This window comes from Opisthocomus hoazin, chromosome Z, assembly GCF_030867145.1.
Source record: "Opisthocomus hoazin isolate bOpiHoa1 chromosome Z, bOpiHoa1.hap1, whole genome shotgun sequence".
Lineage (NCBI taxonomy): Eukaryota > Metazoa > Chordata > Aves > Opisthocomiformes > Opisthocomidae > Opisthocomus > Opisthocomus hoazin.
Window position 1 is genome coordinate 86,665,555 of NC_134454.1, and position 27,838 is coordinate 86,693,392.

At 41.5% G+C, this 27,838-nt stretch overlaps 1 protein-coding gene across 1 annotated transcript in view; it reads right to left on the reverse strand.

The window, feature by feature from the left end:
• LOXHD1 (lipoxygenase homology PLAT domains 1) overlaps positions 1 to 26,905 on the reverse strand; it is a 75,838-nt gene extending 48,933 nt beyond the window's left edge. Inside the window, exons 1-14 of the mRNA XM_075411096.1 lie at positions 26,888 to 26,905; positions 26,383 to 26,575; positions 25,402 to 25,562; positions 22,763 to 23,063; positions 22,247 to 22,401; positions 20,825 to 20,958; positions 19,786 to 19,934; positions 18,391 to 18,495; positions 17,536 to 17,664; positions 12,038 to 12,219; positions 9,033 to 9,149; positions 4,665 to 4,827; positions 1,918 to 2,072; positions 867 to 1,076 (exon numbers count right to left, since the gene is read on the reverse strand). Of these exons, the coding sequence (XP_075267211.1) occupies positions 867 to 1,076; positions 1,918 to 2,072; positions 4,665 to 4,827; positions 9,033 to 9,149; positions 12,038 to 12,219; positions 17,536 to 17,664; positions 18,391 to 18,495; positions 19,786 to 19,934; positions 20,825 to 20,958; positions 22,247 to 22,401; positions 22,763 to 23,063; positions 25,402 to 25,562; positions 26,383 to 26,575; positions 26,888 to 26,905 (2,172 nt within the window). The remainder of the gene's footprint in view (positions 1 to 866; positions 1,077 to 1,917; positions 2,073 to 4,664; positions 4,828 to 9,032; positions 9,150 to 12,037; positions 12,220 to 17,535; positions 17,665 to 18,390; positions 18,496 to 19,785; positions 19,935 to 20,824; positions 20,959 to 22,246; positions 22,402 to 22,762; positions 23,064 to 25,401; positions 25,563 to 26,382; positions 26,576 to 26,887) is intronic.
• Positions 26,906 to 27,838: the final 933 nt, after the last annotated feature.

Consider the following 27,838-nt stretch of genomic DNA (forward strand, 5'->3'; position numbering starts at 1 on the left):
TGAGTAGCAGGGTAAGCATGACCGCAAGAATTCATAACATTGTCTGCTATGCTCTTACGAGGGGGCATATGGCAATACCCATCCATGGTGTAACTCTTCTTACATCCACTCTATTATATTCAGGATGAGTCTGGCCCAATTTCATTGATGATAATCTTAGTGGTAACTGTCAATTAAAATGTCACTGTATTTTGCAAAGTGGACTCCTTAAATACAATGGACTTATAATCAGCTGCTTTATTATGCCTCGCTGGATAGAAGCAGAAGAGGTCTATTAACCTTCTTTGCTAATTTTAATTAGAGCACGTACCTTGAATTCCAACTAGCTATATTACCCTGATAAAACCACAGAGAATGTGCAAGTAGAGAGGGCATTTCACTAAAAATCGTTCAGTGCTTTGAGTGGTAGTAAAGAAACCAGTTTTTTTATGTTTGGCACTGGTGGAAGAAGTTGCTGAAAAGATAAACCCATTCAGTTCAATGAGGATGAAGTCAAAGGACCCAATATTTCAGACTGAGGACTTCGAATACTGAGACTTATATCTAATATACTTTGTGGCCAGAGCAAGTAGACCAGCAGGGAAATACACTGTACTGTGCATCAGCAAGGTAGTTTGACTCTCAGCTGAAGAGTTTCATTTAGACACCTTGATTTCTCTGTTGAAATTGCAAATTACAGAGCTAGTGATACCAGACAGACAGTGACCATACTTTCAGCACTTGTCTGAAAATCACAGGTTCATTTTGGACAAGCCAGAAAAACCTAAATCCCTAATGAGCTGTCTCGGACTTCAACCAGATATTCAATCACTTTATTTTCATCAGTAGCAGCGGGTTGGGATCACATCTTTGAGCCATAACCATACCTGTTCATAAAGTGTACGCTCTATCTTTTTGTCCTCTTTCTTTTTAGAAAGCCAGCGCTCACACAGGAAAATGAACGATTCCTCTGTGGTCTCATCCAGGATCTCTACTTTTTCCAGGAACCAATCAGGACTGAACATGCTATTGTCGTGACGAATCTTGATCTTGTACAAAATCCCAAGGTCCACAGCCTGTATAGTAAACGTATCCTCCTGCAGGATGTTCAACAGCAGTTATTTCTGTTAATGAGCTCTCACAGATCATCTACCTGACAAAAGCAAATAGAGACTACAGAGGAAAATATGTGTTTAAATTCCGTCTCACATGATGGTGCTTGGTGAAAAGCTTTGCAGCACTCTATAGAGGCATATCTGTACACTAAAACTGTCCTGCAGGGAAGCATTTTGAAGCGTGCTTCTGCTATGAAGGGGACTGCAGTAAATGTTGCTTTTACAACGAATTACAATACTGAATTCCTCGAATTTTACATCCTGATTTTTAAGTCTAAGTAAGACTTCCCTTTCCAATCCAGTTAGATTCATACAGACAATCCAGATAAGACAATCTTTGCCACCATTATATCTTAGTATCTCCTCATGAGGCTGCGAATGAAACTCATGGGCGGACCACAGAGTACCGCTTCTGTCAAATACAGCCACAGTTTAGGTCCCATTGATTTTTCATGCTTTGCAGTGAATTACGATACATACTATGCACATGCAAATCAATTGCACAGAGGCTGTGGGAATGAGACACTTCATGTTTTGTGTGCTCCAAAATCCGCAGCTAAAAATTCAAGAGAGTTTCTGTGGACCAAGCTCACAATTTGTCTGTTGGAGACTTCACAGAAACATCTACCCATTTGCTGCAGTGCCTGTCAGTTATAATACCCAGCTGACAATCTGTACAAAGCATTTTAAGAGGTAATGAACATGGTAAATGGAATCAATCAATTCATCCCTCATAGGAAAACTCAGCCTATAAAGACAGTCATGGACTTGTTAGGTTAAAGACTACACTGTGGAAAATGTTATTAACCCGTTGCATTTGTACCTGTCCTCTTTCAAACTTGTTGAAGTTCGTTTCAGATTTGCTGAGTTTTCTCTCTCCTGTGTCCCCCAGATCTCCATAGATATTCAGGAAAACGTTAGCATCTGTGCCAGCACCATAGATATCTCCAGTGAATACACTGATCTTGTACGTGTGAACTGCAGAAAGAAACGGAGACGTGTTTTCTGGCCAGCTGAATTATCAAGGTCTCTCTTAGATGCTGAATTTACCTAAGAAAATGGTCCCCAAACTTTCTGCTCATCACTCAGTTCTTGGAGGTTTAAAATCCTGTATGCTTTATCCTTCCAGGCGTCTGCTAATGATCAAAAGATTGGAGAATCACTGGCCTGAAATTTGCTGACTTTCCTTTTCTCCAGCTAATCAATGCCTGTGTAGTGCTTTGATCACATAGTTCACAGTTAAAAATGCAAAGAATCATTATGGTTATTACTGGTTGCAAAGTCGATACAGGTGAGGGAACTCAGCACCTTTTCATACCAAGGCTCAAGGGACCTACATCTGAGAACAAGTGATTCAGTGTAGTGAATTCTTAATAGTCTGTCTTCCATAAAAAAGCTCCAGGGATTCAGAAGTGCAATTACTAACAGAGTTAACGGCATGTATCTCTATAAATTCCCCAAACAGAAAGAGAACAGTTTTCTGAGTCCTTCTGCTGAGAGAGTATTTAATTAAGGAAGTGTTGGAGCTGTGCTGTTTAAGTATCCTTGCTCTTTAGCTCACTCAATGATGATCCAATAAAACCTCATCAAATCTTTAGTAATTTGCTTTACCTAGCTTGTTAAATACTCCTGTTTTTATTTTTCTACTCCTTTCCCAATTACACAGCAAAAACAGTTGCCAAAAGCATCCTCGCCAGGAAAACAATTAAGGACTGTACGGGTCTCTGATAACACTGGTGGCATACAAGCCCTGGAGAATGCCTTCTTGCAAATCCCAGGGCAATACAAATGAGGAAGAGGCACAAAATCTTAGTTAGGATTCTTTTTTGTACATTAACAGCATCAGAGAAAATATCTATGTTGTTTTTTTCTTCTGTACCTAGCTTTCCCAGTAGAACAGGGCCTACTCTGCTTCATCGTCCATGAAAGATTTCCGTTCATTTCTCTAAGAAATAGATCAGGATCATCACCTGAGGCCATTCATTAGGCAAGCTACAATGCCATGTTTTCTGCTTTGCCTCCTCACGTTATGCCTTACAGAGTGACAGCTTTGTATATGAGGAACAACTGCTACGTTAGTAATGAAGGAAGCAATGCATATAGTCTAATTAGTCAATGCATCCCTCTTTGGTTTTTGCTTGCCAGTTCTAGAGACCTGCAGCACTGAAATGAAGCGTACTATACAAAATATGATCCTCGGAATATCACAAGCTGATTTTCCATTGCTGTCATTTAGGCTGCCCAAGACATATGAGGACTCATAGAGCTGCAGAAGATATAATTTCCATCCCAGATATTTTATATCTCAAGCAGAAGTTCCCAAACTTATCCCTAGCTCCCAGCCAAAAGAAACCTTCAGTTATTCAGAAATCCTATTCCACAGATTGTAAAACTTGTTTAAATGCTTTGCCTTTAGAAGGCAAAAAATAAGCCACCTAGGTTAGTTAACACATGGTAACTAACACAAGGTAAAGCAATAGAAGTTAGTAAGTTAAACAAAATATCATGTAGGCATCTAGCAGTCATGACACTTACTGATTGATATTAGAACTGTCTTTGCCTCTGTGGGGAAAAAAAACCTCCCACAAGCTACCATGTTCTTCCTAACAGGAGGAAAAAGCAAACATGTCTCTTCTAAGGGCACAGTGCAAAGGCGAATACGCCTTCCTTGCAGCAAGGCACCTCTTCTCTTGGTGATGGAAGATGCTTGCAATCCATACAAATTCCACCCTGACAATGGTGTACCGTGAATGCAAATCAGACTGAGAAAAGAAACAGGGAGAGGAGTGATTTTCTCTGTTGAATCATCTTGTTGCCAGATGCAAGAACCAAGAATGGAAACAGTAGCTGAATGCAGTTTGCTCTGCTCAGGATGTAGGAAGGTTCATGACTTCTCTCAAGAGCAGAAGGAGCTTGAGGTGGGAAAAGGAGGTCCTAGAGGAAACAAAGTTAGGAACAGCTGGGCAGACAGAGAACAAGTTTAGGATGAAACTTCAGTACTTGTTCAGTTGCTTCAGCTCCCAGAAGGGTCAAACACTGAATACAAACACTTCATACGATGGGCTTAGAGCTGAAGAAGAATTTATTCTCCTCTGCAGAGGCACTTTAATGAGGTGAGGGTGGCTGCCTAGAGCCAGATTTTTAGAGGGTGTCCTTATGTACCTAAAAACACAGCAGGAAAAACAACTCTGGGAGGGAAGAGGAGCATAAATCAGGCTGGTAGGGTAGGAAAGGAAGGGGCACAGTGCACAGGACAGGTGAATTTGGGCAAACAATAAAGATTTTGCAGAGCCTGAAAGAGAAGATGGAAGAATTTTGTTAGGCATCTGAGGAGACGTGTAAACTATGTCTGTGTGAAAGGGGGTCTGTGACAGGTTTATAAATGCCCCACAGGAAAATAACGCTATTGTTGCACAGAAGTGTTTCAGGTGTGAGCGAGGCCAGAGAATAGGAAGGGAAAGAAATGTGAACAGTTGTACCAGCATGGCATTTGTCTGAATCACACATCCAAAGGTTTTGACCCAAAAAATAAAACGAATAGATCACTGCCTCCTACAAGGATTATATTACCTTCTAATGGGTCTTCAACTTCTTCCTCTATCTGCTTGAGTGTCCCATCCTTCAGGAGTTTTTCAGTAAAAATATCAGATGGTACTAGTTCTCTAACAATCTCGCCGTCGTCTTCAGACTTTGCAAGCCATCTTTCACATGGAAATGTGACAGTTTCTGAGCCCTGAAGCAAACATGACAGAGATAATCTCTTCAAAACAATGTGAACACATGTTAGCATTTCCCCATTGAAAATACTCTGACATACAGGCAAGGATTTTCAACTCATGTATGTGTGCATGTGTATGTAGATGCAGATCTGAAATAGCATATAGAAATATATTTCCTCCGGAAAAAGGACATCGGAGGGCTCTAAGAAGATGCACTGAACACGTAGCAGAGAACAGTATTCCCAATGGCTGCGTGAGTCTGGTTGTATGATCCAGTAGATCTCTGCCCTTCACAGTTTTTGATCTTACCAATTCCTAATCAGGACTACACCATTCCCACTGAATTCATGCTTTACTGAGACTTTGCAATCCGTCTTCAATCATTATTCAGGCAGCATTCTCTTTGTAGTCAGTAGGGGTTTTTTCTAAGTCAATACTTCAAGATTTTGCCCTGTAATTCTGTGACTCGAGCTGGTTTCCAGGCAATTCCCATGTGTGCATTAAGAGTAGGAAAAATAATGACTTCATTTTTGATCCTTTGTTTTGACTTAATTTTGGTGGAAACAAGTATGATTTCTATCACCAAACAAACAAAAACAATAGAACATGTGTTTTCCACTTGGTAAACAAAATCAGTCCCAGACCAGTCATTAAGAACAGACTCATTAAAAACAGACTCCTGTAAGGCCTCCAAGATGGCAAGATGCAGGCAGCTTTCTGTGTGCTGGGCACCCCAGGCTGTGTCCCCATAAAGAAAGGGACACCAGCCATGGTGCAAGTTGCAGAGTTCACAAGTCTGAACAGGAAAATAAAAAATTAGTTTTAATCTCACAGTAATGAAAGGAATTAAAAAATGGCCCTTTCCTTACCAACAACTTCATCATTTCTCTCCTAAGTAGCACAGGGACTTCCTGCTGTTCCCAGTACTCTCTGTACCATCACTTCTATGTACATGTATGAATACCGTCCACTTTAATTACTCTCATGTAATCATTTATCAGACTAATACAGGGTACTTTCTTCACTATTTTTATTATTTAAATATTGAACTGTTACTAGACAGAAAAAGAAATGAATAGGTCTCACTGTAGCAATATTGAATGTTGTTCTCACTCCATTCCACTGCATTGTATTGCCTTGAGGTGCCAGATCCTGCTCTCACTGACACGGTCACCAGGAAGGAATAGGTTGTGCACCTAAGATCAGAGGCCCGCTCCAGTCACTAACATGGAACGAACAGGTCGTCACACCACCACACGCAGATCCAGGACAAGTTGATCTGCAGGAGCTGCACCACTCCAAGAGGCTTGTGTGATCGAGTGTCTTGCATCTGCAGCAGAATTATACTTTGAACCCACACAGGCCATATCTTCTGCTGACAATAAAACACCATTTCTCCTCCTCTCTGGTGTCCCTGCTCTGCTCTTTAACCCCAGACTTCCAATATTAACTCCATGAGGCGGTTTGGAGCATGACTTGTACAAAATGGTGTCAAACAGGACTGGCAGCGCTGTAGCTGATTTCAAATATTTTGCTTTCAGGTGGCATTTGTGCTGTACAAGGAAATATTGCAGCTAATGGCTGGCCACACCACTACTGCTGCATCCTCATTTCTGCACTGGCTGTTTGACTGCATAATCTGTATTATCTCACTGTACGCTGAGCCGATGAACAGTGCTTATCTCCCCCACTACAGTCTGGGAAGAGAGGGCTTTCCAGAACGATGCTTCAGCACTGAAACTCTCTCCTCCCGGCAGAGAACCCACTTCAGTCATGCCTCTCGCTGAAGCTTTTAACTGCTCCTAAACATTCATAATGTTGACTGTACTTGCAATTGATATGAACACTGTTTATTTGGTAGAAGGATATCTAGAGACTTGAGTGCCTGCACAGTGGGGCATAATGTGCAGTCACTGCACGAGTTAATTGTGTCATTATTGTTAATCACCATGTCATTGCCACAGTTTTTATTGGAGTTTCCTTGTTAGTGATTGCATTAATATTTAAGTGACGTAAAGTGCACTGTTTTGTGTTACCCACAGTAAAATCCCCTTGCAGCTCCAAACAGTATTTTTTTCATCAGAGTCTGAGTCTGGCCCTAAGCTAGAAGCAGGTACGATGGTGTGCTAAAAGTCTGTTCTTTGGCCTTCTCCAAGTTGTAACAAATGAAATATAATTATCAGATATAATTGGCATGACAAGACAGAGCTTTATTGGCGTGCAACCATCCTAGTTTCCTACCCAAGTGCTTTAAATTTAATCTGAAAAGTTACTGACCTAATTTTTCTTTTGCAGCATTACAGATACATCTAGAGATATCTTAGCAGTCTAATCAGGTAGCACAGCTTTTAGAAGCATTGGCAGCGTGTTGCTATCCTGTGGCAGGTCACAATATCCTGCGGCTGATCAGCGGCATCATGCAGTGCTCTGCTTTTTTTTTTTCCCATGCCATAATCAAAAGATCAGCAGAATTGTAAATCTCTCCATTTTTAAGTTGTTCGTGGTTTTCCTCCCTTCCTCCACCTTCCCAGGTTTCTCACTGTCTGTCCTTCAAAGCTGCTGTAATGACCCCAGAGCCGTGCAGCCCCAAGACCGTTTCTGGGCTAATGGAAGAGCACCCAACATGGAGCTCTCGAGAGCTTCCCAAAGTGCTCAGTTAACTGTAGGTCTAGAAAGAGGCAGCCCAAGAATCTCTTTTCCCTTGGGTTCCGCACCTTTGCACGTCATCTTCTTCATCTTCCCCAGCCTATGACCCACAAGAATATCTCTAAAAACAATGTCATCTTGCTCATTAACCTAATGAAGCTGTGCAAGGCAAGTGTTAGTCAACACACAGGTAGAGGGTCTGGTAATAACAGACTGGCAAAAAGGTGATAATGAGAAACAATCAAAAGTTATTGGCTTGTGAAGAAGACTGTACAGGGGGATACAGGCTTGAGCATGATGATGAAGGTTTAAGGCAGACCTTTGAGTTGATCATGAGGGAAAAAGAGTAAAACATATCCTGGAAATTTTGAAGGAGGAAGCAAGATGAGTAGGTTCACCGTGAGTGAGCAAGCCATGTTTACAACAACACTTGACACTAGAACTCACTTCAGGAGGGGGCAGACCTGAGCACTGAGGTGGAGACGAAAGCTGACATCCTGTCGGAATAAGGGGAGAAAGGACGAGACAGAAGAGTGAGATCAGGCGTTCGCAAACACAGCTACTGCTCCAGTTCTGAACTGGTCCTGAAGAGGTGATTTTCTTCTGAACTTCCCTGCAGCCAGATTCGTTCCTGTTCCTACAGACAGCATCTGAAAGCAGGGCTGAGGAACAGTTTCTTACGTTGACAGGATCAAGATGACCAATGTGGCTGCACTGCCTTAACCCTGTTAACGTGAGCAACCAAAAACTCCTAGGACCTAGAGTGATGTTTTTTATATGAGTGATTCAGGGACTTCCACTGACAGACATTTTGCTTGTCTTTACTGTACTAGGTCCCCGCATTTATTTTTCCAGAATTAAGAGACTGACAAAATTACTTCTTGTCCTTGTTTAGCAACAATACTTTTTATTTTAAAATTGTACACCTACTTCCCACTTCCTTCCTTGTGACTGTTCAAAACAAAACTACACATGAAAATACAAAGTTCTGGCCTCTCATGTCACCCAAAACATCACTATCTAAGTTAGCCTTGGGCACTCTGGCAAGTCCAGTGACAACAGTGCAGCGCAGCACAGGGACATCTGCTCAGCCCTGTCATTCTTTAGCTCTATTTAAACAGCAATGGGTAAAAACTCAGGGATCTCCTCTCTCAGTCTGTCAAGCAAGTCATGATGACGTTGCCTCCAAACCCAGCAGGCAGATCACTTGCTCAAACAAAAGATAAAGAGTAGTGAAGCCCTCCAAAAGGTTGAGGAGCAACATCACTGCATTGCTCCCATCCACCGAGAGGAGGAAATAACTGTATTCTAGTCAAAAGGTACAATGAGAACAGCATTTTTTTAAAAAGCAATGATTGCAGAGTCTTATAAGCAACGTGTGAAGAATAAAACATGGCAATACATGTTTACTGTCCCCGGATCCCCAAGCTCTAGCAAGTTCATTAGCGTGCATTGTTCTTTAGGGAGTCGTTTTTCACTGTTAATCATGCTTTGTATACAGAAGATGCGTTTTGGGAAATGGAAGTGGCTGCTAATGGAAACATATTACAGAGTGCTGGGATTCGCAGCCTACCTTTCCCTTTGGCAACAGTCTCCGAATCGCTACACGGTCCAAGTGCCATCCAGAGTTCAGTCCACCACCCTTGTGTCCTATTCGAATTTTTTCAATGATGTCACCAACATCCTCCAGCTACAGAAAAAAAAAAAATATTATGGTATGAAAAACAGGTGACTTCTGAGACATCACTTCTTTACCTTGTTTCCTATTTTTCCAGTCTGTATGAAGTCCCAGGGGAGCAAATATTAGTGTTGGCATCAATTATGCCCTAACTTGCATTTTAGCTAACGGGTTTCCCTGAACTTCTGTTCCAAAAATGGAGAGAATCTTGCTCTACACAAATTACCCACTGTATGAGATAGGTTTATTTGCAGAGCAGCAATCCTGTATCTCAGGCTTCTCTGTATGACTGGGAATGAAGATAATTTTTTAGAAATTACAATGCTGCTGCATATTAAATTGTTCTTTTTATATCCCTTTTCTTTTAAAACACTTATGTGCATTCTCATAACACTGGAAGAATAGCTCTGAGGTAAAAGTACAATATTAACAGAATCCCAGATCCATTCTGAGCACATCAAAAGGGTTACTATCTTATGAAGTGGCTACTGGTTTTTTGTGCCTCACCTTCTTACTTCAGTAATTTGTTACTAGTTCATTACTTTTAAGTCACTTCCCTTCCACAGGCTTGAACAGGAAAAATGGTATTTCCTCCTAAGTAGTAGCTTTTGGTTATTTCAATGCAAGCTTCTGTATAGTTGGCCATTAAAAAAACAACAGTGGCTGCAAATCTCCATTGTACATAGGAGAAGCACACTGAGCTGTCTTTCTGTCCATAAGAACTTCGAGTCTCTCAGTTTGCACCACTGGAGACTATTTCCTTCTCTTCCCTGCTGACAGAATTGCCCCATACTGAAGCAAGGACATCAGTAATGTTAGAAGGCTCCTCGGCTCGTTTAGACTGACTGAACTACTCAAGGAGTTCACTCAGATAAACTGGGTTTGACTTCACCAGCCCTGCCCTGACTTTAGACAGCATAAGCATAATTGCAAAACAATTAAATGATCCAAACTAATTTCTAAAACTTATGCATGCACACAAGTATACACTAGGGAAAAATTATTTTCTACTCTTTTGTCGTTTCCAAATACCCACCTTTCAAGGAGGCTTTTAATCAATATATAGCAATAAAGTGATGCCTACTGTAGGTGACCCTGCTTCGGCAGGGGGGGTGGACTAGATGACCCACAGAGGTCCCTTCCAACCCCTACTATTCTGTGATTCTGTGATTCTGTGACCAGTAAGGTTCTGTGCCAAAGCAGAAGTGGTCTTTACCCTGCTGTAGGCATCTCTAGCAAATCAGTAGCTGGGAGCACAGCTGAGACCAGTCTCTAATTTGTCTCTTTTGCAAAATACAAAATGGTAGAGGCTGTTAAAAGCACTGAAACAAATGGGCTATTTGCAGTTTGTGTTTCCTGAGATCCCAAATTGTTATTAAGGGCTGTTGAACTCCAGATTATGGCTCTACACAAGTAGGTGAAAGAAGAAAATCTTATGCTTCATCCCTGTCTCCTGCAGCAAGAGGAACTAGCGAAGAGATAATGAAGCTTGGGAACAGGTTAATATAATGTTATAAATCTGGAGAACAATCTGAATTTCCACTCACTTCATCTAAGAAAAGTACTGATGTTTCAGATTCTACCAAACCTTAAATAAATCTCACAGAATAAAGAAAGAAAAATCACATTCAGTTTAAGATTTACACCTATTGATTAATGCAACCTCTATTATGAAAAACGGTATGGAAACTTCACCAGAATAAGTCTTATTCTTTGTCTTTAAGGAATCATACTGGAGATTTATTTTATGATTCATGCCATACAAGAACATTGCCTGGAAGCATTTTAACTTGTTCAAGAGTTAAGTTTAAGATTTGGCTTGAATTACAAAAAGAAACCAAACTCAAAACACAGAGAGGCTGTAAGGTCCTCTGTGCAGTCATTGCTGGTGTTGCAGCCAGGGAGGGAAGCTAAGGGCATGAAGCAGTACCAAAAGGATAGGTCAGGGCAGGACTGCCTATATTTTTGCTTCTCACAAATTCTCAGCAATAAGAATGTATTACGAATAGGAATTGCTGAATACCATAGATGTAAATTAGCTCACTCATTGATGTACACTGGTTTCCTATTTGCATATATTTGTGCAAACACTTCAGGCAATACTTGATAATATCTTTCAACAAGTTAGCCTTGGGTATTCACAAATCACGGTGCCTGCAGCAAAGTAATGTTGTCTATGTCAAGGATACAGAGAAAGAGAGCATGATGCTTAGGTTGCCACAGAGTTAGAATAAACGCACAGACCATCCACCCCAAATGAAGTGCTGCCTACGTAGTGAACACCATGAACCAGAACCTTCAACAGGATCTGCTGAAACAGGAATGTGAAATGGTACAAAGAGACTTTAGACAAAAGGAATTAATTTCTGAGGTACTGCAAGCATTTGGTTCCTGTTACCTTTCAAAGTATTGCAAATTGCAAGGGAAAGCAAATATGCAAACAAGTAAGAGTGATATAGAGAGATAAACATGTCAGATCTGGCATGCATGGAGAATGGTACCCTCTCTTTACCAAGTATGGTCTAGCAAATGGAAGATGTACAGACCTTCCAAAGTGGCTCTCATCTTTACCTGAAAGGGCAAGCCTCCATACCCATGTATTGGTACATCTCAGATCCATGATAAAATTACACCAGCCCTTACAAGGCTCAACATGGCATTAGGCCACAGGGACATTGCATGTTGATACCTTTGAGTTGCGACTAATTGGAGGTCAGTAAGAAAAGATTTGATCCAGTACACATTAAGTCTGTTGCAGAACAAAGTTTTGAACCCGCACTCTTCAAGTAAAAGAGCTGAATAGCTTTCTCAAGAAGAGGTAAAGTTCCCACTTCACTCTGTTTTCTTTTCTTAATCCCCTTAGGGCAACCTAAGACAAGAGCAAGCATCTTTGATCTTACCTCCACAATGAACTGATTCACCGAATTCCTTTCAAAATACATCCTTTGCTCTCTTTTGTTGAGGCACAGGGATTTCTGCTGAGTGCAGATCCCATCGCTTCCATAGAGAACAATGAAGACATCTGCATCCGTGCCAGCTCCAAAGATATCGCTGGTGTAGACTGTGATCTCATAAGGAACAACTGATTTAAGAAATGGCAGAAGATTAAAACAAACAAACAAAAGTTAGTAAGCAGCATACCAATGCTCCTAAGAAACAAAATCTGGATTAGAAAGCTCAGGAGTCAAAAAGGATAGGACAGGAATCACACCCTTGTGGTCATTTCATCATCAAGCTGGTCAATACTGTGAGAATCCAGAGGAATTTCCTTTAACTCTACAAGGCCAATTGACTTTAATGCACATTCATTTACTGAGATTTTTGGGTTAATAACATGATCAGAAAGGACTCAATAGATCTATACCTGCCATCTGAAGTTATTGAAATAGGATTTACTTCAACAGCTCAAGTCTTAAAGCAGAACATGAATTCACAGGTTTTTGAGGAACTAGGCAGATGGCCGAAGTTAAGCCAACCAGAAGCAGTATTTAAATATTCAAGATAGCCATATCTATAAAAAATCTCCTATTGTTTTCATTATTAAACAAGTGACAAAAATCAATCACAAGGAAAAGAAAGAAAACCCTCTGCTGTCCACTATGATCTGGTTTTCCTTTAGTACCACTTTCTCTGTAACACCGATGCAAACAGGTTAAATTACTACCAGATCAACAACGAATGTAGAACAGTAAGGATCAAGACCCTAAATACTTCCTTGTTCTGTTAGCTTGGTTTCTCTGGGATGTCCCACGACCCCAAAATCTGACAACTCCCTTTTGTTCTTTTCTATCTTCACAGTTTCTCTGTCCTGAGTACTGCTGGAGCGTGACTCAGACTTGCTCAGGAATAAGACTGGGGCTCTGTTTCTGGTTTCGCTACAGATTTGCTGAATAGCCCCAGTTTCCAAGGTGAGATGGTGTTTAGCTCACAGTGTAAGAAACCTATATTCAGATGTCTGCACATCAAATAGGTGTGTACATCTGCAGGTGTAATCACTGAAGTCATGCAGCTTAAAGAAAGAGTCAGACAAGCAAATGCAGGCATCTTCCTCAGGGTTAGCTGAATCATTCTCCAAATCCACCCTCCGTGAATGACCAAACATTGGGTGATGATAACAGGAATTCAGACACTCTACTGTCATGGGGACATGTAAATTCAGAAGTGCCATTTGGAAAACTGAACCCTGTCCCTGTGTTCTTTAACTCCTTTCTGAAACCTACGGATGAAAAACTCTGGGTAAGGCTCGGGCACCACTGATTAGCTGCTGCAATTTCTCCTGCTGCAAGCAGACGTAGTCATAGAATCACAGAATCTTTTGGGTTGGAAAGGACCTTTGCAGGCCATCTAGTCCAACCCCTGCAGTGAGCAGGGACATCTTCACCCAGATCAGGTTGCTCAGAGCCCCGTCCAACCTGGCCTGGGCTGTTTCCAGGGATGGGGCATCGAACACCTCTCTGGGCAACCTCTGCCAGCATTTCACCACCCTCACTGTAAAACATTTCTTCCTTAGATCTAGTCTGAATCTCCCCTCTTTTAGTTTAAAACCATTATCTCTTGTCCTATCACTACAGGCCCTGTTAAAAATTCTGTCCTCATCTTTCTTACAAGCCTCCTTTAAGCACCGAAATGCTGCAATACGGTCTCTCCCGCAGTCTGCTCTTCTCCAGGCTGAACATCCCCAACTCTCTCAGCCTGTCCTCACAGCAGAGGGGTTCCAGCCCTCAGATCAGTGCCATGCCCTCCTCTGGACCTGCTCCAACAGGCCAATCCGTGGCCTTCAACCTCCAGCGCTATCACCAGGACCCGTTCCTGACCACCCCTCTCCCATACACCACCCATCCAGCTTCCACCATTTCCCATCCCTCACTACAGTCTTCTCAGCTGCTTGTCATCTGCATCCTCCTACGCTGCAGACACTTGAGTCGTCTTTGCTATTTACACTACCGCACTTTGTGCTGTATTTCAGATTCAGCATCTCTGTTAGGGTACAGAGAAGGTTTCTGGCACCATATCTGTTAGTGCTGGAGTAACTCTGAATATGCCTACCAGAGACTAATCATTCATTAAAAACTCAGGTTCTCTAAATACGGCTCTCAGGAGAAAAGATATGAAGAAATTTTCTTCTACAGAGTCAGTCTGGAGGTACTTAATATTCTTTCTGCCCAGTCCAATGAAATCTACTCTGCTGTGCTACAAGTAAACTGGAATAGTTTCTCCAGAATGTAAGAGGGAAAAAAAAAATCCTGAAGAACCAAAAATCACATGCTATGCATTATGAATTTAAAATTATTTTCTCTGCTGAATTCTGTGGCGCTTGCTCTTGTTGCTTGAATATTAACGTCAGCTTAGAACTGAATCAGCAAAGCACCACCGTAACAAGGTCACCAGCGGCACAACTTTCAGCTGTCAGACACCCATTTCATTCACATGGCACTTTTAAAGTTGCATGCCCACAGGGATGATTTTAATTGGACTGCCGATGACACGTTTTCATCGTTTGTTTGGCGTGAAACAATTCTGGCACGAGTCATCGTGAAACAAATCAGACCGTTTTAGTTATCTCTGGCAAACTGAACCCCCCAGGTTAATAGTTAGGAAAGCAGAATGCAGCAAACAGCACCGTGGGAATGGTTTAAATGGTGAAACAGGCTAAGCTGACACAGACCCTGGTGCGACCTCTTCGCCAGAGAGGCCTGACTGTTTTCAAAGGCTGGAGGTGGACTGCTGACGAAAATCAGGTCTACACGAATTGTGTTCTCAAAGGCACAGTGTGCCAGAAACACTTACATCATTGTAATACAGAGGGGCATTAATAAATTATATAGTCAGAATCCGCATCATAATATGTATTGACTGGGAGAATATGGAAAAACCTGACGAGAAGCACGTGCAAGGTCTGTGGGTTATATTCACTCCTATGAATGCATTCACTTCATCTATCTACCAATTTATTTTTCCAGACACAAAGACTATGTCGTCTTCCAGTTGACTGACATGAGTGAGGAAGGGAGCAAAGAGTATCCATTCTTCCACTCCAGACAGTCTAGGTAAAGAAAGTAAGATGCGAGAAATAAAAAATAACTTGGCCACAGCATGAAAGAGGCACAAAGCGACGACGGTGGTAGATCCTCAGAGAAGAAAGCTGATTTTAGCTTACAGACTGGAGGATATGAGCGTCTGGAAGTTGGAGAGTCAGTCAGCTAGTGTGAAGGAGGCCTTCAACGTGAACCACAGTGTTGACAGTAAAAAAAAGAAGCCAAAGCAGCTGAGGGTCTTCTGTGCAGTTATTCTCACAACTATTTGCAAAGAACAAAACTGAGGCAGGAAAAGAGAGACTGAGCAGCTCTAACTTTTGATGTCTAACTAAGGAGCTGCAGAATGTAAGGCTTTTTTATCCATCAATGGGTACAATAAGAGATGCAATGAGACAGGAGACAGCTTTGGTTTGAATAACTGATCACTTGTTCAGAGTGACCTAGGAAGCACCTGGCAGGGCATGGGGTGGAAATCAACTCTCAGATTCCAGACCTCAACCCTCATCATTGTGGCATCCAACCTAATGAAAGGAAAAGGCAATTTTAATAGTCCCCTGAAGGTGGGCCAGGAGATCTTTGTCAGCAACCTGAAATGAAGCAGACGAGGGAAGGACAAGTCAAATACAGTCCCAGGGCTGTGAGTTGCCTGCACACAGTCAAGGATGCATATGCAAAAAGGGGAAGAGAGGACTATAAAATAGGCAAAATAATGTTCCCAGTCTTTTATTTCAAGAAAGCCATGTTATCTGATTCTCAGTAGTCTGGAGACAAGAAAAGATGTTGCTTGAATAGAAGAGCTTGAGGTGCCATAGCAGACTTGAAAACTGTAAGCTTAGGGCTCAGAAGGAGCTCCCAAAAAGACACTGGGTTTACCCCAAAAATTAAGGGATTAGAGGGGGAAAGTTGGAGGGAAGTGAAGAGTAAGGAAAAACTGGAGAACACTGAAAGAGGCAGACTGCTGCAACGCCATCAGAAAAGCACCACACTGAAGAAACTCTGGAAGAGGGTCTTTCAGCAGGAAAGGGGTGTGCAATGTCAAAGGCACTGGGGGAACCAAAGCTTGGAAGCAAGACCGAAGTGTCTGTTTTGACAACAGAAACAGCAATATTACAATGAAGCAAGATCAAAGGGAAACTGGAGGCAAGGAAGACAGCTTGGAACAGGCTGAGGACTTGGAGATGATAGAGCAAGAGGGAGCAAAAAGGCAGTCATACACAGCCACATGGCTTCTAATGACTCTCTGATTTGGGAAATACAGGAAATGTTAGTCTAGAGCACCCAGAGGAACTGTCGTGTGGTAACTGGAATAGTTGGCATGTGATGTATTTATAAATTTTTCAAAGCCAGTTCAAGGGAGAGGCCAAGCCTACAAAATTTCATGATCTAGTGAGATTTTATCTTCTGTAATGACGGGTGTATACTGGGGAAATGGCATTCTGCTCACATGGGATATACTCTCTTGTCTGCAGTTTTGCAGGGAAGATAATTCTTTCAATGGCTCCATCATCCTCCGATTTATCCAGCCAACGGCCACAAGGGAACTTCAGGCACTGTCCCAGTGATGGGGCATCAATCTCCACCCATTCCAGAAACCAGCCAGTTGAATTACCTGTGGTTAGAGAGATAACAGTGAATAACCCACAAAGGCTTTACTGACAGCAGCAAATGAATCATTGCATTCCAGACCTCTGAGAAATAAATCTTCCTCTCTTTTGGCAATAGAAAAATAGAATAGATACCATAAAGAATATTGCAAGCAATATTTGAGGTTTGAGCTAACGCGCTTTACATTTCTATATGCATCAGGTTAAAGACGTGTACGTGGAAGTGACAATTAGTCCATCGCTTGGATTAATTTGCCTTTGTAATAAGACAGAGGGGTTATCAACAAACATGTCACTTAGTGTCCCATAGGGAAGGAATCCATGTGTCTTTCTACTGCTTCCCTCGTTTTAAGTAGAGACACATCTACGTCTAAGAAGCAGCTAAGAATTTATGATGAAAACAACAAAAATATTTATAAAAGATATGAAACGAGACTATAGGTCCCATGTGGAACAAGAAACACTACAAGGTTTTGTGATATATGAGAAATCTCTCTAAAGATGTGGCTGCAAAACTAAAGATTGTCTTACAGAGAGAGAGGTTGTAAAGGTACCTGCATGTTGCCACTGTGCTTATTGCCACAGCCATAGGAATGGTATTAGCAGCAAAGACAGCAGCAGCAACAGCCAGCGTGACAGCAAGGATCTGTCACTGAAAGGTAAACTACTTCTGGGGTCTTGGAGGCGGGTTATTTTATATTCTGTATTTTATATTTCTAACGCACTAGAAATACTACATCACGAAGCAGATTATTTTACCTTTATTGTCGTGGCCTATCTTGATTTTTTTCAGGTCTCCAATGTCCACAGACTCCACTGTAAACTCATCTACCTTCCCACGCTCAAATTTGTTCTTGTTAATCTTTGAGGCCTTTAGGCTGACTGTCCCTGTTGCGATGATGCAAAAGGACATTGTTCACCGTGTGAAACAAATCCTCTGGGAATGTCAACAGTGGAACAGGGTAAGTGGCTAAAATGTGAAAAATGGGTTTTCATCTCAAGATCTGAGCTTTGTCCCTCCCTCCCTCTGAACCCAAATCTGTATCAATATCCAAAATATACACTATTTCTTCCTGAGTGATCCTCTGGCAGTGCCACAGGGGTGATGCTGTTGTGCTGTGTTCACAGCTACAGAAATCGGTTGTACCCATTAGTTCCCTGTCACTCTCATAGGCATCCGAGCCACTGTACACACAGCTTGGCTGCTTCCAAGAGGATTTGCTCATCAGCTGATTAAATACTTATGGGCCACTCAAAGAGGCAGAGGAGAGCTGGATTTCGGGAGCATGCTGATTCATTGCTGAGGAAAGCAAATCATTCACTGCATTCACTACTCAGTAATGTAGTCCCAGTCAACTGTGCTCTTTCTGTAAATGAAATTAAAGCCTTTAGATCAGCAGCTGGTGCAAATCAGCATTGCAAAGTTCAACAGTGGTTTACAGCAGCTGGTGATATGCTCCCAGCTATCACAATGTACGTGGAGACAGCAAGAACATGAAGTTGTACTAAAAAGCAGTGAAGAATACGTATTAAGGAAACAGAAAGAAACTGTGACCTGTCTTTTCAGATATCCAGCAGTGAGGTGCTATCCTTTTCCATCATGGGATGCCGTACCTGTATCATCTTTAGTTCCGTAGAGAGTGATGAAGACATTGGCATCTGTCCCAGCATTCTTCTTGTCCCCAGTTTTCACTTTCACTGTGTATGTTGTTGATTTAGCTGTCAGATAAAATATCTTAATTTTAGCGTGTGAAGTCTGAGGAGGAATTAACTCTACTTTTCATTGCATATGTGTGTTTGCTTTGGGTTTTATTTTGACTGATCACAGCTGTGTTGCAATCTCCAATTCCTGTCATATGCTGTGGTACCTCCTGGGGTGAGCTGGGCTATCTGGTTGCAGAATCTTCTGTTGCTCCAGTCATTCAATACATTGCCTGCATATCTAGAGATAAGTAATGTGCTCAAGCCATCCGATTTGCTTCTTGGTAATCTCTAAGACTCCTCAAAGCTGCCTCTGCCTATACAACTTCTTTTAAAAGAAAGTCATTCCCCCCTTTATTCTGTTAGCACCATATAATACATGTGTATATAACACATACCAGAAGTTATGTGCACTTTGACATACACAGTTTGTATTCACAAACACACCCTTCACACTAAGATCATTAAGGATGTTCGCAGTGCACCATCATCTAGCAAGCACAGTAAACTCATAAAAAAATTTGAATAAGTCTAATATAGTCTTCACTCTGCTGCAAAGCCACACTCAAAATTTCCAGAATAGCACCTTTCTTCCATAGTTAGACATGTGTTTCCAAGATGCTGCTCATCCAGCAGGTCATCCTGAACCAAAAAGGTGAATGATTTGTGGAAATTTATTTGCTATACAACCTGTGGAAATTATTCATGTATTCAAAAACACCTGAGAGGGGAGTTAGGGAAGAGTTTAAGACCTCTCACTGGCAGTGAAGCCAGTGGAAGGGCGGGGTATGCAGCACCTGTCAGCATCAGACCCAGGAGTATGACATTCCTCTGTGGTTACCGTGCAAAATTATGTACAAGCGAGACAAAGTTATTTTGGAGGACAAAAGACACAAGCAGCAAGATGGGAAGTGAGACAAATTTAGGTCACTTCCCTTTCTCTGGTGATGTTTGCTCTTTGCTCATTTTCAGGTTGAAATATTTAACCATTCCAGTCCTTGATGTGAAATTGCTAGGACTGATGCCTTAGACATCAGTTGAGATGTTGCATTGCAGTTGAGAGATGGTGACTGAACATGTTATCCATTTTCCTTGCTCTCTCACTTTTTTTAAATCCCCTAAAAATGAGGAGTGTCCACTCCTCACTGGCTGACACACACTTCACGCCTCATTCACACCTGAAAACGTCATGGTTGGTGCAGAATTAGTCACAGCCCAGTGAACACTAACCACTAATGCCCTTAGCACTGCTAATAACTTAGTTCCTTGTCAACCCCACACTGAAAGAAATACAAGGCTAACATAAACCTTTCTGTTCCAGGCCCAGCGTTGCAAGAGACTGGCCATCATTTTCCGAATCTTTCTTTACAAATGCTTCATCCACTGGGACCAGCTCCCTGACAATCTGACCGTCATCTTCCTCAACTGCTAACCACCGCTGGCATGGAAAATAATACCTACAAGAATGACAGCAGCACCCAGCACTTACACAGGACTTCAAAGGCTTTAGTAATACAAATAAGCACATGTCAGAGGCTACTTAAAGAAAACAAGATTACTCAAAGCTGAATAATACATCTGTTTTCATCCTTGAGCTTTGGTATTGTTTGTGGGATCTAAATCTGTAAATAAGTTAGTGAGCACTTACTGAAAAGTGCTTTTTCTGAGCTGTCAGCCCCATATAAATGATTCCTTTCAGTATTCACTCCCAGAAGATGTTAAATAAGTCGAGGGAACCTGCGGTCTCTCAGGCATTTTATGTTTACCAAAAGTGGACCCATCTTGAGGTCTTCATGACCAGCCCCACCCACCAGAGCACTGTGCAACTTTGAAGCATGTGACTTCTAGCATGTTCCAGCTCAAAGGCGAGCCTGTATTTCATGTTTCTAACAGTGTAGGCTTTGGTCATCCAGCCATCTGTGAAAATGATGATAGCATGCTTAGATCAGGACTTGCTTTTTGCCCAGATCTTTGCATTAGGTGAAAAAAGACAAACAAAACATGAGGTCAGGGACTTCCAGAGTGGAGCTTTGGAAGGAGATGTGAGTGCAGGTTCTGCAAGGATAAACAGAGGAAAGGTGATGCTTCCTTCCAAACACTGCTTGTTCCCAAGCTGCAGAGATGCTGGAACATCAAAACCCCATACAGAGGTACCCTAGAATGGCCCGACGCTCAGTGTAACAGCACGATCATCACCAGGCTCCCAAAGGGTGCCTGCTCCCTGTGAGTGGCTGAGGAGCTACAACAATGCCCTTCTGCATCTCCTCTGCCTTCCCATGATTCTGCAGGCTCCTGAGAACGTGCCACCTTTTCTGACCATATGAAGAGGGTGCAACAGGCTGCTCACGTGGTGCTCTCCTTGAGGTCAACAATCTCTACCCTCTCCAGGAACCAGCTTGGGCTAGCACCAGAGTTATCGTGGCGGATCCGCAGCTTCTTCAGTTCACCCAGGTCAATGGCTTTGACGGTGAACACATCCACCTGCACAGGAGGCAAGAAGTAAATGACTCTCTTTCCCAGAAATAGGGAAAGAGAGGCAGTAAATGGCCAAGGGTAATCTTTCTTCCTATTAAAACAAAAAAGTGTTTGTAAGTGTCGCTTGTATTCTTGAGGTGGACGTACAAAAATAACTACAGAGCTGTGAGGGCTCTCTTTAACACTCGTGCTTGGCTCTAACAAGGCAGTAACAATCATGGAGCTGCACAACCGCTTGCTCCTTTTTTTACCTCATCCCCATTTCAGCTTCCTCCAGGTTGAACTCATCTCTCCTAAATTTCCTCCCTTTGAGGCTTAGCATTTTTGGACACTGTATTGACTTCACGGAATCTCTCCTGTGCACATCTGTGTGCTTTATTTCAAACAACAGAATATCTTCCTTTTGTCAGTTACTACAACGAAAAGGTTAATTTATTAGCTGTATTAGTGTGACAGGATGGTCCTTGTTATCGTAATACTGTAAATATCTTAACGTGATTAACTTGGTAGACTTTTGGTTTCTACTCTCAAGAGCAGAAAGTGTTACTTTTGCAGCTTGGAGCTCTTCCCACTGAATGCAGAACCATGTGCAGGTCACAGTTTCACCAGTGCCCAGCTCATAAATCACAGCTAACAGCTTATTTAAGAGCCTTAGGCTCTTTTTTGTGATTGCAAGTTTTCCACAGCTGCTTACTTTTTCCATAATTTTTTTGTTATTCAAAATTATGCCTTGAATAATTCCTGGCTGTAATAGTAGCTTGTTAATTGTTCATAAATATTTTTTGTTAATTGTTCATAAATATTTTTATGGCAAATATTCAATCTGTAAGAGATGTTTAATTGGATTGGATTATAATGTAATTATAGCACACCATGTGATATCTTTTACTCCCTGACTAGTTGAGTAGACCATTTAGAATTGTATTTGAAATCTAAATACTGAAATACTTGAGCTGCCTCACAAATGCTCTCCAATATTAATTTAAAGTTTGTGGTTTTCACGTACTCCTGGCAGGAAACCTTATTACCAGACTACTTACAGGAAGCAGATGCAAAAGGTAGCTTCGATGTAGAGTTGGCGTTCAGCTTATTATTCAAATGTATTTCCCCTGGAGAAAGTTTTGAGGCATTTTGCTTTAAATGATATATTTAAGAAATAAAACACATCTGAGTTTTAAGCTGAAAGCAGAAGCCGAGCATTGCAGAGAAGAGACTGTAAGGAATGGCCAGTGTGATAACTGCGAGAGCTCCACCACACTTCTGCTTGCTTAAGTGAGCTGAGTTCATGCATTACCTGGCCCTTTTCAAACTTGTTGAGGTTATTCGACCTCTTCAGCTGGCGCTCACCCGTGTCTCCTCTTCCTATGCCGTAGATGCTCAAGAAGACATTAGCATCTGTCCCAGACCCCCACACACTCCCAGTGAGAACATGGACTTCATACGTATTCTCTGCAAGTAAAATTGCAAAGGTAGGTCAGGAGGAGGCCAGAAATAGCCATATTTCTTCAGATCCGTGGCTCACCATGGAGGCACATAGCCCAAAAAAGCCAGCACAGCTAGCTTTAAGAAAGGTTTTGTCTGGAGTTTGTAAAAATATTTGTATGTGTCTTAAAACATGAGGGGCTCCATCTTTCTCCAGCCCTTGTCATTAACCAGAGAAGTAGTTGAAGCTTGCTAAACTCCTGTCCACAGCAGTAACTTGTGGGACTTGCAAGTCCATAAATGGTCCTGCAAGGCACCACTGTGTGGTAATCATACTTCATACAACAGCTGTATCCACACCCCACCACACTTTCCCTCTGATATTTACCCTCCAGAGCAGATTCTCCATCAGGCACCAGCTCCACCACAAGCTCCTTATCTCCTTCGTCTTTAGCCAACCAGCGGTGTGCCACAAATGTGTAGACATCCATTACCTCTTCCACCTTGGTCTCCTCTTCTTCCTCCTCATCAGACTTTTTCTTTTTCTTTTTCTTCTTTTTATCAGACTCTTTCATCTTTGGGGCAAGCCGCTTCAGCGTGACGCTTTCCAGGAACCAGCCGTCCCCAATGCCTTTCCCATCATGGCCTATCCGAATCTTATAAATCTTGCCAACATCTGCAGCCTCTCTCTGCCACCAAGGGAAAGTCAGCACCCAGGAGTTCGTAAGACATCTTAACTTCATAAAATGCATTTTTAAATATGAGAAGCATTGCTTATACCACCCAAAAGCATGTAAGCAAATAAGATCAAATTTTTAATGCAAGTTTACCTTTACTTTTTCTTTCCTGTTTTATGCTTTCATAGTTCCCATCACCAAGTCTCATCTGAACAGATTGAGTTGAAGACCTTCAGAAAAATCATGGCAAGGATAGGAGCTGAATTCATATCTGCTGTTCTCCCTACTTTTCCATTGCTCCCCTCACCAGTATTGTCTCTATGTTGTCATTAAAGGTGAATATGCCAAAATATCATACTAGTTTATCAGATTCTCAGTGTCTGAGTTCTTTTTTAAATGAATAATAAGATAAATTTAATATTTTGCAGGAGACATGAACCAGGAAAGAAGCAATAATGGTATAGCAAAAAGGCAGTAAACTTGGATTCAGACAACTTCATCTCTGACGCAGACCTTGGGCTTGGACTGCCCTTCTCCTTACTTCTCATCTGGAAAATTAGGAGAGTATCTACTCGCTTCGCCAGTGTGCAGAGAGGATGCAATTATTAGTGATCACAACACATCAGTGGCAGAAAGCTTTATCAGTAATAAGATTTCCATCTCTCTAGTCAATACAGCAGATCAAAACCTCATTGATTTAGATTATTTGTTTGCATTACTACCTAATGAAGCTGGATAGGAGGTTTTATTCCACGCAGTCCTTCAACAACCAGTAACTTGTTTCTGACCATTGCTTATGCTGTTAGGCAGCATTTATGTTATAAAACTTACAAACATTTGCTTTGGGCTGAAATCTGGCACACTGGCATAGAAGGTTTCACCGTAAAAGCGGTTTTTTTCCATAGTAGATTAAAACGAAAGCAGTTGCACACAAGATGCTTATCAGAAATCTAAATTTGTTCTAGCTGTCCTGGCATTAAGAATGTGTCTTTCCTTACACCACTTTACCCTCAGATTTGCTCTTATCATCCTACATTCCCTGTCTGTAACTGATGCATTTCCTATTAGCATGTAGCTCACACAAGCTTATTCTTGCCTGTATCTTTCTGTAAATATTCATATCATGAAAGAGATAGAGGATCTGTCTGTTAATGCTTCAGAACTTCTGCCTTGTGTGCTTATAAAAAAATCACAGAAAATAGACAGAGATTTAAAGTCCAGCAATAAACATCCAAGAGAAAATATAAACACGGCTATGTAAACAGAACACTGTACATATGGCTTTATTATAAATCTGATATTGGCTAATAGCTTTTACTCATAAATTTTGGAAAGCTTATTTCCTTTAAAATCAGAGAAACCTAATCTTAAAATTATAGAGAGTCTTATAAAAGCTTCCATTCATAAGGTGTTAGTCATCTTAAACCCCAAAGAACTCCATAAAAATGGATAAAAATCATTAAGTCCATTCTATAAAGAAAGAAACTAAGGCAGGAGGAGGTGAAATGATCTCAAAAATATACACTACAAAACTGTGGTAAAGGTCTGGATAAAGGCAATTCCATTTGGCCAGTGACAACAGGAAGGATACCCCAGTCTTGATGATTCAGGGGAGCTTCCATGACTTGCTCCGAGTAGGTACTTGATTTTGTGATGAGACGGATCCCACCTCTTTGGGACCACAAATTCACAAGAAGACATAGGCACCACCATGCTGAGCGTTGTGCTGTGAGCACATATGACAGAAGTGCCTGAAATCCTGCTTGCATCTGGACTCTGTGCTTTGCTGTCCAAATGTTGGTGGTCTTCTGAGGTTACCTTGGTACAGAAGGATGTGGTTCTGACATGCCCTGACAGCATGTCCTGTGCCCACTCTGACCCCACAGCAGGGAAAGAACTAAGACCATTCGTCTCCCCCAAATCTTGATTTCTCTAGACAGAACACCCAAGCAAGTAACTCAGGTTTCCTTATATTCTGTGTGGAGTTGCTTTTTCCCTAACTACATTAAAAAAAAGGCACAAGAATACGTGGCTAGGTCTAAAATATAAATTTAAGGTCTTCTGAAGTCTAAAATGGGTACCTTCTTTTGGAAGTAATTTGCTGTTGCATCGTATTCTTCCATCACACCTTTGCTACTGGTCCCTCAGAAGATGTAACTCACTCCATGAAACACAAAACCTCCCAAAAGAAATACAAGACCTCCCAAAAAAATGGTTAGAGGGAAAACAGATACCAACAGACCTGGCACTTTTGTTTTGTATGATCGGGCCAATTATTCTGTCAATGTCTCAACTTTGGCTGGTCATTTCTTTCCCCTCATAGAAGCGGCAGCGACTGCCTTCATCATACCTTGAAGATATCTGTGGCTCCCCGTTCAAAGTTGTTTGATCTGTTTTCTAAGATGATCAATTCGGTTTTGCCAGTCTCTCCATAAATCTGCATGAAGACTTTGGCATTGGTGCCTGCGGCCCTCATTTCTCCGGTAACTACAGACACCTCGTAGTTTATCACTACTCCGAAAACAAAGCAATTAGATCAGCAGAGAAGCTCAGATAACAACATTCGCGAGAGCTCAGGTTCAAAATAAAATTACCTTGTCTTAACGAATGACCACGTAGCTGACCATTTGCTCTTATCCAAAACAAATGTGAAATAACACAACTCTTCACTGAGGAATAACCTAAGAGTTTTCCCTTTTACAAGTATTAAGCCAGTGTCAGAAGGGTGCAAAATAGAGCCTTAAAAGGATATTTCTTTCCAGTATTAACTACAGGGTGGTAAATGATCTCCTTAATATAATACGAGGCAGGGAGTTACACAGAGCACAAGATAAATCCTTTCTCAGGATCCCAAGGCAAATTTTAACCAGAGTCTTAAAAGAAAACAAATGCATTCATAAAGCCAAATACACTGTATGGCTTTGGTCCCTATTTGTCAAACAGCCTCTCACCTACAGGTAAGGAGGTGATATAGGCAGGACGGAACATGTGCTTATGCAGCAGTGGAGCAGCAGCGCAGGTTAACGTGAAAAAAGCAGAACCCACTGATACTGTAATGAGGAAGCACGGCACCTTGCACTGTGTTATACCACCCAGTGCATAAATTTTTCATATCATCTCAGGAAACGGAGATGGAAAACTCTGTAATGTTTTTTCAACTGTTTTAAAAAACAAAACAAGAGCAGAATAATTTAATTTCCTCACCAACATAGGCTCTTTGGGACACAGACTTTTGGGTTTTGGTATTTAACCTGGTCCTTAAAAATGTTAGTAATACAAATTTAGTCCTAGTTATAAAAAAGCACACATTTCTCAATGTGTTTTATCTCACATTTCTCAATAGGCACGATCTCACTTGGGTAGACCTCCACCTCTACCCTGCCATCAGCCTCGTCTTTGTCAAGCCATCGGTTGCAGGGGAACATGTACTGCCTTCCCTGGACTGGAACCGTGATCTGGACACTGGCCAGGAACCAGCCAGACCTGAGACCCACATTATCGTGTCCTATCAGTATTCGGTTGATCTTTAAAAAAACAAACAAAAAACAAGAGGGCAGAAAGAATTTACTTTACATACAAAAATCTCCTTCCCCTAGCACTCTGTTCTTCCACTATGTTCATGTAAATAAGTGATATATATTTAACTATAAATTTAAAACACTCTTCACGTGCCAGCATGTACGCTAGACTGCTGATTTAGCAGTCTGCACAAAATGTATTTCTTAATATCCAGTATAAAAGTCAGAGATTCTTACATGATATTCAATTCTGTGTTATATTGATTCTGAATTCAGACACGTGTACAAAGTACAGAGCCACGTATAACTAATTCTTACCTTCCCAATATCCATCATATCTAGAGTAAACTCATCCACTCGACCACGTTCAAAATAATTGCCTAGATCATTATCAGAGACTAAGAGAGTCTCTTTGCTGGAATCTGCTTTTTCACCGTAGAGTTTGATGAAAACTTTGGAGTCTGAGCTGGCACCAGGAATATCTCCCGTCTTCACACTGACATGGTAACTGACATCTAAAGTGAGATCAATGTACAGAACACAGACACATGAGTGGCATTTCCCAGGCTCAGCTGGGCAATTGGCTTCAAACTGATATCAGGGAGAGGAGATCCAGCTACAGGCAGAGAAAGGACTTTACTCCTCCATTTGTGCATTAGGCGTCTTAGGACCACACTGGATAACCTGTCATACCCAGGAGTTATTCACCAAAACATGAGATGCAATAGTTGGACTAACAAATTGAAAATATCCTGTATTCCTCCCTCTCACTCCTAAATGATTACCAAGTCACAAAAAAGAGTTTAGGCAAGTAGGTGATTTCACTCTTTTTTTTGTACTTACAATATAATGCAATATCTTTGACACTTTTTCTAAAACTAAACAAAAAGAATCTCAACCTGAGCTCTGTAAGCACTGTTTTCTAAAGAAAATTGTGGTATTGGAGCCCTGGTTCTCCACAAAAGGACAGTGTAATCTTTTTGGTAATTTTCTTCTGGGAACACAATGTTATTTGACAGAATTTGCTCTACTAAAGCAGTGGCAATTCGAGATCCTTCAAAGAAAGCTACACAGGAAAGCAATTCTTAGACAAATCATGACATTAAAAATCAGAATTTCTTTCTACATATATAAAGTTGGAAATATTCTTTCTTATGCAAATTAATCTCATTCATAAACTAGGATTTAGGGGTCAGAGGCATTTCCCCCCCCAAGTGACCTACTGCAGCATCTTGCATAAGAATGGCAAAAAAGCCCAGTAGATTTATT